At 43.3% G+C, this 14,125-nt stretch overlaps 1 protein-coding gene across 2 annotated transcripts in view; it reads left to right on the top strand.

Annotated features, from left to right (window-relative positions):
- LOC111950842 (fibroblast growth factor 11-like) overlaps nucleotides 1-14,125 on the top strand; it is a 50,267-nt gene that overhangs the window by 14,278 nt on the left and 21,864 nt on the right. The window contains exon 3 of one of the 2 annotated variants that reach the window (XM_070434587.1): nucleotides 11,897-11,910. The exons of the other annotated variant lie outside the window; for it this stretch is intronic. Within the exon in view, the coding sequence (XP_070290688.1) occupies nucleotides 11,897-11,910 (14 nt within the window). The remainder of the gene's footprint in view (nucleotides 1-11,896; nucleotides 11,911-14,125) is intronic. 2 annotated transcript variants of the gene reach the window in all.

Genomic DNA, 14,125 nt, shown 5'->3' with positions numbered 1-14,125 from the left:
TGAGGGAGAGGCTGTTGTCCTGGCACCACACGGCCAGGTCTCTGACCTCTGACCCTATAGGCTGATGGTGGTGATGATGGTGATGGTGTTGGAGTCGTGCCTGACCGTGCAGTCATGAGTGAACAGGGAGTACAGGAGGGGGCTGAATACGCACCCCTGAGGGGCCCGTGTTGAGGATTAGCGTGGTGAATGTGTTGTTACCTACCCTTACTACCTGGGGGCGGCCCGTCAGGAAGTCCAGGATCCAATTGCAGAGGGAGGTTTTTTAGTCCCAGGGTCCTTAGCTTATTGATGAGCTTTGAGGGCACTATGGTGTTGAACGCTGAGCTGTAGTCAATGAATAGCATTCTCACATAGGTGTTCCTTTTGTCCAGGTGGGAAAGGGCAGTGTGGAGTGCAATAGAGATTGCATCATCTGTGGATCTGTTGGGGCGGTATGCAAATTGGAGTGGGTCTAGGGTTTCTGGGTTGATGGTGTTGATGTGAGCCATGACCAGCCTTTCAAAGCACTTCATGGCTACAGACGTGAGTGCTATGGGTCGGTCGTCATTTAGGCAGGTTACCTTAGTGTTCTTGGGCACAGGCACTATGGTGGTCTGCTTAAAACATGATGGTATTACAGACTCGGACAAGGAGAGGTTAAACATGTCAGTGAAGACACTTGCTAGTTGGTCAGCGTATGCTCGCAGTACACATCCTGGTAATCCATCTGGCCCTGCGGCCTTGTAAATGTTGACCTGTCTAAAGGTCTTACTCACATCGGCTGCGGAGAGCGTGATCACACAGTCTTCCAGTACAGCTGATGCTCTCATGTATGTTTCAGTGTTATTTYCCTCGAAGCGAGCATAGAAGTAGTTTAGCTCGTCTGGTAGGCTCGTGTCACTGGGCAGCTCTCAGCTGTGCTTCCCTTTGTAGTCTGTAATGGTTTGCAAGCCCTGMCACATCTGACGAGCATCAGAGCCAGTGTAGTACGACTCGATCTTAGTCCTGTATTGACGCTTTGCCTGTTTGATGGTTTGTCGGAGGGCATAGAGGAATTTCTTATAAGCTTCCGGGTATGAGTCCCGCTCCTTGAAAGCGGCCGCTCTAGCCTTTAGGTCAGTGCGGATGCTGCCTGTAATCCATGGCTTCTGGTATGTACGTATGGTCACTGTGGGGATGACATCATCGATGCGCTTATTGATGAAGCCAATGACAGATGTAGTGTACTCCTCACTGCCATTGGAGGAATCCTGGAACATATTCCAGTCTGTGCTAGCAAAACAATCCTGTAGCTTAGCATCTGCTTCATCTGACCACTTTTTTATTGATATAGTCACCGGTGCTTCCTGCTTTAATTTCTGCKTGTAAGCAGGAATCAGGAGAATGGAATTATGGTCAGATTTGCCAAATGGAGGGTGAGGGAGAGCTTGGTATGCGTCTCTGTGTGTGGAGTATAGGTGGTCCAGAGTTATTTTCCCTCTGGTTTCACATTTAACATGCTGATATACATTTGATGAAAGGGCTCTGTTATGGTAATGCTGTTATGGCTATACGTATGCTAGTCCCTGGTATTTAAAAGATTAGTTCACTATTTTACAATTTGATGTTAGATGGTTCCACACCCTGAACGTGGTCTATGGACCAGGAGAAACTGTAATACATTAGTGAAATACTTACTCCTTTAATCAGAAGTTACGTAGTGAAATGGCAATTACRTCATACTGTATGAATAACTCTTCTTTTCTGGCATTCATTAAAACAAGCACCATTACCATTTGTCATCAGGTTGTGTTGAACTCATAAAGTAAGTACCAAAAACTACTGTTACTACATAACTTCCAAGTAAATACTAAATCCCTTGCAAACAGGAATGCAAAATCAAGTCTGGTCATGTATTAGTATTGTGCAGCAGTACTGTGCAGTGGTAAGAGTTCACTCTATGACTATGCTGTGTAACCCTGAGTGTGCACTGAACTGAGCTGAGCTGAGGGTGTTGCCACAGGCCCTGAGGCTTATTTACCGTCACCCAGCTCAGCTAAGGGAATATGTATGCACAGGAAACACCTTTTGCCATCTCTCGCCCTAAAGATATCGCAAAAAGACGAAGAACGCAGTCAGTGACCCCCACATATAACAGCTGAAATTGAAATTGTGGAGACTTTGATTAGACCGGACAAGGACAGATTGAGTTTAACCGCTAACAAGAGAAAGACAGAGAGAGAGAGGGAGTGGTGGAGGACAGACAGCGAGATAAAGATGGAGGGAGTGTGAAAKAGAGAGGGGTATAGAGAGAGAGAGTGGGATAGAAAGTGGGTGTAGAAGGCGTGTACCATTCCTGTCCATCTGGATTAAAGTCATCTATAGAAGAAAAATTGTGCATAAGCAACGTGCCTCTGTGTGTGTTTGAGTGTGTGTGCGTGTGCATGTGCACGAGTAAATGTACATGTGTGTGGTTAGTATTGACATTGTGTCAGCTGTAATCTATCTCAGGCAATGTTGGGCTGAAAAGTGGCTGATCCCAGGCAGCACCAACACAAAACGCCTCTCACACAACACCAGTACTATATAGCACAACACCATTCATGACCCACAATGTTCTCACACCAATTTAGTTTCTCTATACGCTACAACAAACCACACATAGTAATATCTATACCAACAGTACCATTCTTCATATTGCTCATTTACACTTAAACTGACTGATTTATCCAGTTTCAATCCACTTCACTAAGAAATGTAACTGAGAAGGAGATTAGGGTCTTGGAGGCGTGCTTTGATGTGGTTGTCTCTTGTGTGTGTGTTTGCATGTGGGACGTGTTTGTACATTCGCTCTGCTTAAACTGTACATGTGTACAGTTAGTCACTCACCGTTCTAGATAACTTGAAACAGTCTAACCAGGCTGAAAGTAGCCTAGGCTAACTAGCAAGCTAGCCAACTCCTTTTGCCAATTAGCTTCAGCCAGCCAGTGGGACTGGCTGAAGCCAGACCGTGGGAAAATTGGTTTGACCTTGTATTGCCTCTGTTGGGCTAGTTAGGGACCGTCAATAATTTAAAAATGATTTTCTTTTTCATATTGCACACCTTTTACTTCTCATTTAATGCTTTCAATATGTGTATATGAATTGCTGACATTTAAAAATATTGTCTAATTTCCATTGTGTAATTTACCTATCGTCGATAACTAGCCCTATAGTGATATCCAAAGTGAAACCAAATTTATCGGGTTGCATGCAGCTGCACTCTGAATTGATGATTACTAAGGTGCTGCCAGCTGTGGGCATCATTGAAATAAACCCAACCCAAGGAATACTGTGGCGTACCTTTAACCCTTTACACTCATGGGAATTGGCCTATATAGATAGGGCTACATTGAAATGTTTCTTACAAAAGAAATATGAAATGCATATGCATAAGCATGGTAGCAATTGAAGGGGAACAGTTTGGAGATTATGGGAAACGTATTAGACCAAAGTTGAGGACACAACTGTACACCTGACTCAAGACTGAATCTAAACCTTACACTGTTGATTTTATGGGCATTTCACATTCACATTTGTTAATAGCAAAATCTGAAAATACTCTGGATACATTCAGTGACATGATAAGAATATTCCTGTAAAATGTGGAGTAGGTGCAACATAAGACAAAACAATTACAAGAATTTGAGTGAGAGGACTAACTGGTGTCTCCAAGTGGACACACACCTCTCCAACGTGTGCACAGTTCCTAAGGGATTTCATCCTTTTTTTATGACTCAAAACAGAGTCTTCAACTATAAGGTGCCTTTTTGATCTCTCCTAGTTGTGCCGTTGAGGAACTAGAGCAAGCACACTTGTAGTTGTTTTGTTTGGAACACAACCCTGCATCTCCGCCATCACATAATTACTGTTTTTGTTTTACGCAATACAAAAACGTCCCATTATAAATCACAATCAGGGTCAGGTGGGCATCATATGAAAGCTGGTTCTATTGCCAACATGACTAGCTAAGTTATAGAATGTGATCGTACAGTGTTAGGCTTTGACAAGGCAATTCAGAGAAACGCATTGTAGTTTTGGAGTGCACAGAAAGGACTCAGGAGTGCATTCAGGTTTCAAATCAAACTTTATTTGACACCTGCGCCGAATACAACATGTGTAGACCTTACCGTGAAATGTTTACTTACAGGCCCTTAACCAACAGTGCAGTTCAAGAAACTAGATAAAATAATAAAAAGTAACACAAAACAACAATAACGAGGCTACAGTATATACAGGGGGTAACGGTACAGAGTCAATGTGCGGGGGTACAGGTTAGTTGAGGTAATTTGTACATGTAGGTAGGGGTGAAGTGACTATGCATAGATAATAAACAGCGAGTAGCAGCAGTGTAAAAATCAAATGGGGTGGGGGGAGGGGGGTGTCAATGTAAATAATCAGATGGCCATTTGATTAATTGTTCAGCAGTCTTATGGCTTGGGGGTAGAAGCTGTTTAGAAGCCTTTTGGTTCTAGACTTGGCGCTTCCCGTGTGGTAGCAGAGAGAACAGTCTATGACTTGGGTGACTGGAGTCTTTGACAATCTTTTGGGCTTTCCTCTGACACTGCTTTGTATATAGGTCCTGCATGGCAGGAAGCTTGGCCCCAGTGATGTACTGGGCCGTACGCACTACCCTCTGTAGCGCCTTGCTGTCAGATGCCGAGCAGTTACCATACCAAGCGGTGATGCAACCGGTCAGGATGCTCTCGATGGTGCAGCTGCAGAATTTTTTGAGGATCTGGGGACCCATGCCAAATCTTTTCAGTCTCCTGAGGGGAAATAGGTTTTGTCGTGCCCTCTTCACGACTGTCTTGGTGTGTTTGGATCATGACAGTTCGTTGGTGATGTTTACACCAACGAACTTGAAACTCTCAACCTGCTCTACTACAGCCCCGTCAATGTTAACGGGGGCCTGTTCGGCCCGCCTTTTCCTGTAGTCCGCGACAGTGGAGGCTGGTGACTTGAAACATTGAGGAGGATGGGAGACCCACGGTACAGGCGAATAACGCACGAAGACGACAAATTGTGTTTCAGAAATAGTCAAAGACTAATTATTTTAACCTAAAGCATTTAATAAAGACATTTATAGTACAATATTATGGGGAATGGGAATGAGAGGGCTACTGACACCGTGTTGGAAAGGGATCACGTCAGTGATTGAATGAGGGTATGAAGCATGAGTTGAGCTGTTCAGAGGCTTGACCAGTGCAGGACAGGATTTGACTGGGAAGACCAAAAACAATAACACAACACACAGTTAGACAAAAGAGGTAAGAATGAGTTAGTCCAAGCAAGGAGTAAAATCATTGATGTGTAATAATGTGATTGTGTTTGTGATTGACTCTACATACAGGAATGAGAGAAAATGTATAGAGGTACTCACAGTGCTTGGAGGGAAACATTCAATGTGCCAGTGGATGAGCGGGCACATGAGACGTGGCTTCAGTTCATGTCAGGAGAAAGTTGACAAAGGTAGTGGAGTGGAGTAGTCATCACCTTTTAAATCAGGGAACAGGAGGGGACTTGGCTGTAAATACAAAATAGCAGATACATTCCATTACAGCTGCGCCATCGTAGGTTTGGACGAGTTTCTCTATGAACTTAAAATGTATTTAGTCAAACACAGACTGCACATCTCGCTTACTTGACACATCAAAGTATCCCAAGAAACGTTCCCGAATGAAGCCCTGATCATCCACATACCTGACAACTGCAAGCAGACTGGTGGCACCATAGCTCCCAGAGTGGTGTAGCAATTTTTCCCCCCTGGGGCCTGGAGTTTTCCCCTTATATGTTAACCTAACTAGGAAAACTCTAGACCCTATAAGGTATGACAGTGATTCATTTGTAAAAAGGTTTTATATGGGCTATGATGGGATCAGTTTTCCCTAATCAGGTCACATGATTTTTAAAAACTCCTGAAACAAACTCCTGGCTCTGGGGGGATGAAAACCCTGTCAAACTGCAGCTACCTTACATTTGTTCATATTCGACTAGATTAGGAGGGGGATTTCCTCTACCCAGACACATAGACAACAACTGATAGACATAAGAACTCACAGGGCTGAGCTTGCTTTATGCATGTTTGCATCATGCAGGCAACTGTAGGCTGTATAAAACATTTACTCACACCCGTCATCACTATTATGTTGATTCATTCATTCCAGTTAATCATTATGGATTAAAAACGTATAGGCAGCCTAAGCCAGCCAAATTTTGAATATAAACTAAATTTGATCACATTCTCTGACACACAAATGGACTATAAATACATAACGTTACCAATTAGTTTAGGGCGCATAGGGCAGGGCGCATAGGCTGTATGCACCTGCTCTTATTAGTAGCCTACAGTTGATCAGACTGAAAAATAGTCTCGTTTTCATCCCATTCAGCATGTCAGATTTCTAATGTTTAGGTGTAGCCTAGTTTGTTGCAACATTTATATCATGAGTTTTTGCTTGTGTCTGTCCGGAGTGATCATGTGTTACCATCTTCGCTAAATAAATACCGGAGGAAAGTGGAAAGGCTACTTGAGCGCACGCGAAAAAATGCGCTGCGTCAAACTCTCTCTTTAAAAACTTGTAATGGATGATGCGATCAAATCATTCGGAATGATTTTCTACATCCCAGAAAAGACAGTCGAAAGTGTGATATGTTCAGCAAGTAAAACATCGTAACGTGCAATTTCCTCTGCAAGCTCCTTGTAGTTGCCCTTGTCAGCAGAACTTTCCATCTCGTCGTGTCCTCTAAAAGCACATTATAGCGTGCCCCAAAACGCAGGCAAAGTCAATAATAAAGGCGGCTTGATGAAAGCCACCCTGTTAACCAGCTATACTTTTGATACCAGTTGGTATTGAATGCCCTCACCTTTTCATACTTCTTCATGAAACGGATCTCAGGCTGAGGTCGACCATTGCTTTTAATTCGAACCTTTTCCGTAAACCCCAGAGAATGAAAGGGGTTCTTCATCAAAAAGTCCACAACATTTTCGGCAGCGTTGGCGCAGAAAACTACACACTCGCGCTGGGAGCTAGCTAGCTACTGAMGTTTAAATAGATTGCACTAACTGGACACAAAAATAAAGTTCTAAAACCAAGAAAACAATTTATAATATACCTCCTCAGTCTCCTGTAATTTGAAAAAACAAATTTGAATTGAAAAAAAAAAAAAAAAAAAGCTCAACTATCACTTCACACTTAATCTCTATCCAACAATGTCACCAATAACCTCAACAAACACATAGAACCCCCATAATGCTCTGTGGCACAATCCCAATACAGCTCAACATGTTCTTTCTCTGATCCTAATTCTAGGATTGGATGGACAACATGTCAATTCATACTGCAAAAGCTTTGATTGGTTGGAGGATGTCCTCCGGAAGTGGTCATAATTACCATGTATGTCTATGGAAGGGGGTGAGGCCTACGAGCCTCCTAGGTTTTGTTATGAAGTCAATGTAGCCAGAGGAGGACAGAAGCTAGCTGCACCATGGTGCTACCCCAGACAGTGCTGTTGAAGTTACTGTAGACCTTCATTGCAAAAAAGTGTTATTTAATCAATTATTTGGTGACATATGAATATATTTAATATAGTTTTATCTAAAAAGGATAACTTCTTTAATGTTTCACTGTTTTTATTTTTATGAAATTTCACTGAGGAGGATAGTCCTCCCCTTCCTCCTCTGAGGAGCCTCCACTGGTCCACGATCAGCTCCTTTGTCTTCCTCACATTGAGGGAGAGGTTGGTGTCCTGGCACCACACTACCAGGTCTCTGACCTCCTCCCTATAGGCTGTCTCATCGTTGTTGGTGATCGTTGCTGATGACACTGTTGTGTCGTCAGCAAACTTAATGATGGTGTTGGAGTCATGTTGAGTACCGGCTACCGAGAGCGTTATCACAGTCGTCCAGAACAGCTGGTGTTCTCATGCATGCTTCAGTGTTGGTTGCCTCGAAGCGAACATAAAAAGGCACTTAACTCGTCTATTTGGATCCTGTCACTGGGCAGCTCGCGGCTGGGTTTCCCTTTGTAGTCCGTAATAGTTTAAGCCCTGCCACATCCGATGAACGTCAGAGCCGGTGTAGTAGGATTCAATCTTAATCCTGTATTAACGCTTTGCTTGTTTGATGGTTTGTCTGAGGGCATAACAGGATTTCATACAAGTATCCGGATTAGTGTCCCGCTCCTTAAAAGCGGCAGCTCTAGTATTTAGCTCAATGAGGATGTAATCCATGGCTTCTGGTTGGAATATATACATACGGCCACTGTTGGGATGACGTTGTCGATGCTCTTATTGATGAAGCCGATGACTGAGGTGGTATACCCCTCAATGCCATTTGATGAACCCCAGAACATATTCCAGTCTGTGCTAGCAAGTCACTGGTACTTCCTGCTTTAGTTTTTGCTTGTGAGCACGAAATAGGAGGATATAATTATGGTCATATTTGCCAAATGGAAGGTGGGGGAGAGCTTTGTATGCATCTCTATGTGTGGAGTAAAGGTGGTCTAGAGTTTTTTTTCCTTTGGTTGCACATGTGACATGCTGGTCGAAATGAGGTAAAACGGATTTAAGTTTGCCTGCATTAACTTTTACTTGGTACTCATCCCGGATCCGGGAGCTGACTAGCATAGCCTAGCATAGCGTCACAAGTAAATACTAGCATCTAAATATCATTAAATCACAAGTCCAAGACACCAGATGAAAGATACACTTCTTGTGAATCCAGCCATCATTTCTGATTTTTAAAATGTTTTACAGGGAAGACACAATATGTAAATCTATTAGCTAACCACGATAGCAAAAGACACAACTTTTTTTCTCCACCATTTTTTTCCTGCATCAGTAGCTATCACTAATTCGACTAAATAAGATATATAGCCACTAACCAAGAAACAACTTCATAAGAAGTCTGATACATATTTATGGTATAGCATATGTTTTTTTAGAAAAATGTGATATTTCAGGTATAAATCACAGTTCTACATTGCAGCTGCAATCTGAAATAGCGTTGGAAGCAGCCGGAAAATAATTACAGAGACCGACGTCAATTACCAAAATACTCATCCTAAACATTTTTGAAAATACACAGCATACAGCAATTGAAAGACACAGATCTTGTGAATCCAGACAATATTTCAGATTTTCTTAGTGTTTTACAGCGAAAACACAATATATCGTTATATTAGCATACCACATGAGCTAACATCACCCCAGCATTGAATCAAGGCAAAAGGGGCGATAACGTTATCGCCACCAAAATATATAAATGTTTTCACTAACCTTCTCAGAATTCTTCAGATGACAGTCCTGTAACATCATATTACACAATGCATATAGAGTTTGTTCGAAATGTGCATATTTAGCATCACAAATCGTGGTTATGCAATGTAATCTGTCAAAACATGGCATGTATTCTGGCCGGGCCATCTTGAAAGGCACCTATGTTTACGATTATTTATCGATTAGATTGACTAAAAAAATACAGGTTGGACAGCTAATGAAAGATGCATTGGTTATAATGCAACCGCTGATTTAGATTTTTTAAATTAACGTTACTAGACATACATTGTGAGTTAACAGCCAGACTAGTGCCGCAAAAATTGGCCGACAACTGCGTTTCACATTTTTCCACATAATACGGAATAAAATCATAAATAACTCTTACTTTTGGACGAGCTTCCATCAGTATCTTGGCGCAATGTGTCCTTTGTCCAAAAGAATCGTTTTTTGTTTTTTTGTTTCTGGTGTCCTTTGACAGCTCTTTGGTCTTGGCCATAGTGGAGTTTGGAGTGTGACTGTTTGAGGTTGTGGACAGGTGTCTTTTATAACTGATACAAGTTCAAACAGGTGCCATTAATAACAGGTAACGAGTGGAGGACAGAGGAGCCTCTTAGAGAGAGTTACAGGTCTGTGAGAGCCAGAAATCTTTGCTTGTTTGTAGGTGACCAAATACTTATTTTCCACCATAATTTGCAAATAAATTCATTAAAAATCCTACAATGTGATTTTCTGGATTTTTTCTCTCTCATTTTGTCTGTCATAGTTGAAGTGTACCTATGATGAAAATTACAGGCCTCTCTCATCTTTTTAAGTGGGAGAACTTGCACAATTGGTGGCTGACTAAATACTTTTTTGCCCCACTGTATCTAAACTTGGAGTAATCATGGTCAAATTACCGACCGGGTGGCCCACATTGATTCTGTTAGTCACTCTATCTCAGATATCATATAAAAAACTGCAAACATTTCTCTCTGCCCCAAGGCAAAATTAGTAGAATTGCATGAAATTAGTGATAAGGTTGAAAAATCTTCTCTCCACCCCATAGCAAAATGTGTAAAATTGCAGAAAACTTTCTTTAAAACTGCCACATTTTCTCTACGCCCCATGGCTGGGTATGGACGTCAGTACGCAGACCCGCGAACCCCTGCATGATGAGTTCAGATTTTTTTGTGGCCCCCAGCCACATCAATGCATCCCTGGTCTAAACCTTGCAGTCTGCCTCTCCAACCTGTGTAATAATGCTGCAGTTCTTTTTGCGATCTCCACCGTGCCATGCATATGAACGTAACAAGACTGATAGCTTCTCTGAACCTGACAAATTAATTTATCAGGATCATTACAATGGATATATCCAAAGAAACTGCAACAGAAACAAAGGTAGAACAAACATAGTTTGCTGTCATTTCATCTGCTTGACGTGATTGTGTGTTGGCTTTAGTTGGATAGCTAGTAAAGGAGAAGTATTTAGCCTGCATAACCTCATGCCAGGGATTTGTTTAGCATAGCAACCATTGCAAATAGAATGGATAGAACGACCAGCCCAGTAGTTAGGCGGGCAGGTAGCCTAGTGGTTAGAGTGGTGGGCCAGTGACCTAAAGGTTGCTGGCTCAAATTCCTGAGCTGACAAGTTAAAAATGTGCTGTTCTGCCACTGAGCAAGCCAGTTAACCCACTGTTCCCCGAAGACATGGATGTTGATTATGGCAGCCCCCCGCACCTCTTTGATTCAGAGGGGTTGGGTTAAATGTGGAAGACACATTCAGTTGGGATAACTGACCCCCTTTCCTTTTAGCTAGCAACTTCAGAATCTCAGATAATTGTGTGTTGTGGAAGGATGAAATAAAATGAATTTACTCAAAATAATAAAAACAATTATTCCACTCATCTCCCTCCCGTATCCGCACCAGGTGGTAGGCGTTCCGTAGAGGAGGGCACACTGAGCTGGAAACGCCCGACAGGGGCTCGNNNNGGGGGGTGGGGGGGGTGGGTAAGCGGGGCTCCCGTGAAGGTGGAGTGATCGAAATACCACCGTTGTAAGCTGCCTCCCAGACAACCCGTGGAATTACTCCAGCAACTTGTCCAATCCTCAATCATGGCATTCAGCCAATGTTTGGACCCCCTCCATAAGGCCACGAAGCAGTTCCTCATGCCTCCCGATGGTGGGTTCTTGGGAGGAGATGGCGTTGCGCAGCTGGCCCGGGTCTGCTGGGTCAATCATGGCCAATTCGTACTAACACGTTTGAAGGTAAGACCCAGGTGCAGACAATGTCGAAGTAACAGAAGTTTATTAAATCTAACACGGGCAGTCAAAGGTACAGGACGGCAGACAGGCTCAGGGTCAGGGCAGGCAGAGGTCGATAATCCTGAGTAGTGAGGCAAATGTACGGGACGGTAGGCACGCTCGGGGTCAGGGCAGGCAGAAACCTCAAAACCCAGAAAACTTGAAAACAGGCACGATAGACAGGACAGGAGCAGGGGGGAAACGCTTGTAGGTATGAATGAGCAAAACAAACTGGCAACAGACAAACAGAGAACACAGGTATAAATGCACAGGGGATAATGGGGAAGATGGGCGACACCTGGAGGGGTGTGGAGACAAGACAGGTGAAACAAATCAGGGGGGTGAAGACAGGTGAAACAGATCAGGGTTTGACACCTATGTGCTGTTTCTATGACCAGCTGTTAGTCAGGAATTATTCACACGATAATTACCAGGTTCTCATGCCTTATTGCTTAATTATAAACTGCGTGGTTCGAGCCCTGAGTGCTGAATGGCTGACAGCGTGGTATATCAGACAGTTAGTGACGCGAATGGCACCCCGTATTCGTTCGGAAATTAACCTCGGATTCCATAATACCTCGTTACTCTAATTACCTTGGTAACCAGTTTATAATTGCAATAAGCCACCTCTGGGGTTTGTGATGTACGGCAAATATACCACGGCTAAGGTCTGTGTCCAGACACTCCGTGTTGCGTAGTGCTTAAGAACAGCCCTTAGCCGTGGTATATTGGCCATATACCACACCTCCTCGGGCATTATTGCTTAAATATACCGAGGCTAATGGCTGTGTCCAGGCACTCCGTGTTGCGTCGTGCATAAGAACAGCCCTTAGTCGTGGTATATTGGCCATATACCACACCTCCGCGGGCCTTATTGTTTACATATACCATGGCTATTCTTTGACACAACGTGAGGCACAACCCTGAGGTGCCTTATTGCTATTAAACTGGTTGCCAACATAAATAGAATGGTAAATAAGCATGTTTGTGTCATACCTTTGGTATATTGTCTGATATGCACACGGCTGGAATGCTTTTTTAGCCTATCAGTATCCAGAACCCAAACGACCCAATTTATAATCTACTATATACACTGGCCAATCAGAATGATCTTCTGGTTTAAACATCATGACCCAGTTCTCCAGTTGACAGATTGTTCCGCTTCCACACCACGCTGTGCACTGCTGTAGGGGGAGGAAACCCCTCTTTCTGCAGTGAGGATGAACCCTCATGAGACAGTGTTTGTCTTCTCTGGTAAATCAAACAGAGGTGCCTGGCTGAACTTGTGTGGGAGTGCAGACGTGTGTGTGTGTGTGTGTGCGTGTGTGTGTGTGTGTGTGTGTGTGTGCGTGCGTGTGTGTGTGTTGAAGGGTTCATGGGAAAGACATGGTAGATGAGGGTTTGAGGGTCATGGGAAGCTGTTGGATAGGACTGAAGGGAGAGTGAATAGTGTGTGTGATGATGAACAGCACTCCTGCTGCTTTGCATTAGTTTTCTTCACCTGCCTCCGGTCCTTATTTCTCCAAGTAAGCAGGGCAGAGGCATTGGAGCCTGCAGCTAGTTGTTATGGAGAAAGGAGGGAAGAAACCATGGTGTATGGAGGTAGTAAGAGCAGTCCTTGCGGTGTATGGAGGTACTGTAGTAAGAGCAGTCCTTGCGGTGTATGGAGGTATTGTAGTAAGAGCAGTCCTTGGGGCGCACTATGGTGCTCCCTTTCTTCCTGAGCTGAGCTCCTCAGACAGTCTATATTGCTAATTACACGGATCTGTCATGATGCCAATGAGGCAGATATGAAATATGTGAATATCTAATGTGTGTCAACTAGGGAATCAGTCAGTGGGAGCTCTATTTGCGTCGCTGTGTGTTTGACATGTCCTTGTCAATGTCATTAATAAGTAGCAGTAACTCTTGCCTGGCTGGCTGCTGTGTGTTTGACATGTCCTTGTCAATGTCATTAATAAGTAGCAGTAACTCTCGCCTGGCTGGCTGGCTGCTGGCACTTGGTATGAGTCCATGTGTGTATAAAGTGAGTGTGTGATAGTGTGATTGTGATGATGTGGTGATGTGGTGTGTGGTGATGAATAGTGATGTGTAGGTGTGTGTGTGTGTGTGTGTTTGTGTGTGGTGTGTGGTGTGTGTGTGTTGTTGTGTGTGTGTGTGTGTGTTTTGTGTGTGTGTGTGTTTGTGTGTGTGTGGGAGTGTGTAGCTGTTGTGTGTGTGTGTGCGTTGTGTGTGTGTGTGTGGTGTGTCGTGCGTTGTGTGTGTTGTTTGATAGTAGTGAGTGATGACTCGTATTTAGATAGATAGTGTGAGACCTGATGTATAAATAGTTAAAGAGTAGAGATAGAATGATCCTGCAAAATGAATACTGTTAGTAATAATTGACTACCCACATGAGGAATGAATAGACTTGACATGGGGTTTATATGTGACTTACCTCAATTGTGAATAAGTAGTGGAAGAAAGTAAATAACACAAGCACTGCTAAGAAACAAAATACTAAGAGTAAATAGGGCAAATTATCTATCTCAAAGATAATCTGACCTTAAGCAAGGCATAAGAACCA

This window comes from Salvelinus sp. IW2-2015, linkage group LG23 (assembly GCF_002910315.2).
Source record: "Salvelinus sp. IW2-2015 linkage group LG23, ASM291031v2, whole genome shotgun sequence".
NCBI lineage: Eukaryota > Metazoa > Chordata > Actinopteri > Salmoniformes > Salmonidae > Salvelinus > Salvelinus sp. IW2-2015.
This window is presented reverse-complemented; position numbering and strand designations above follow the sequence as displayed.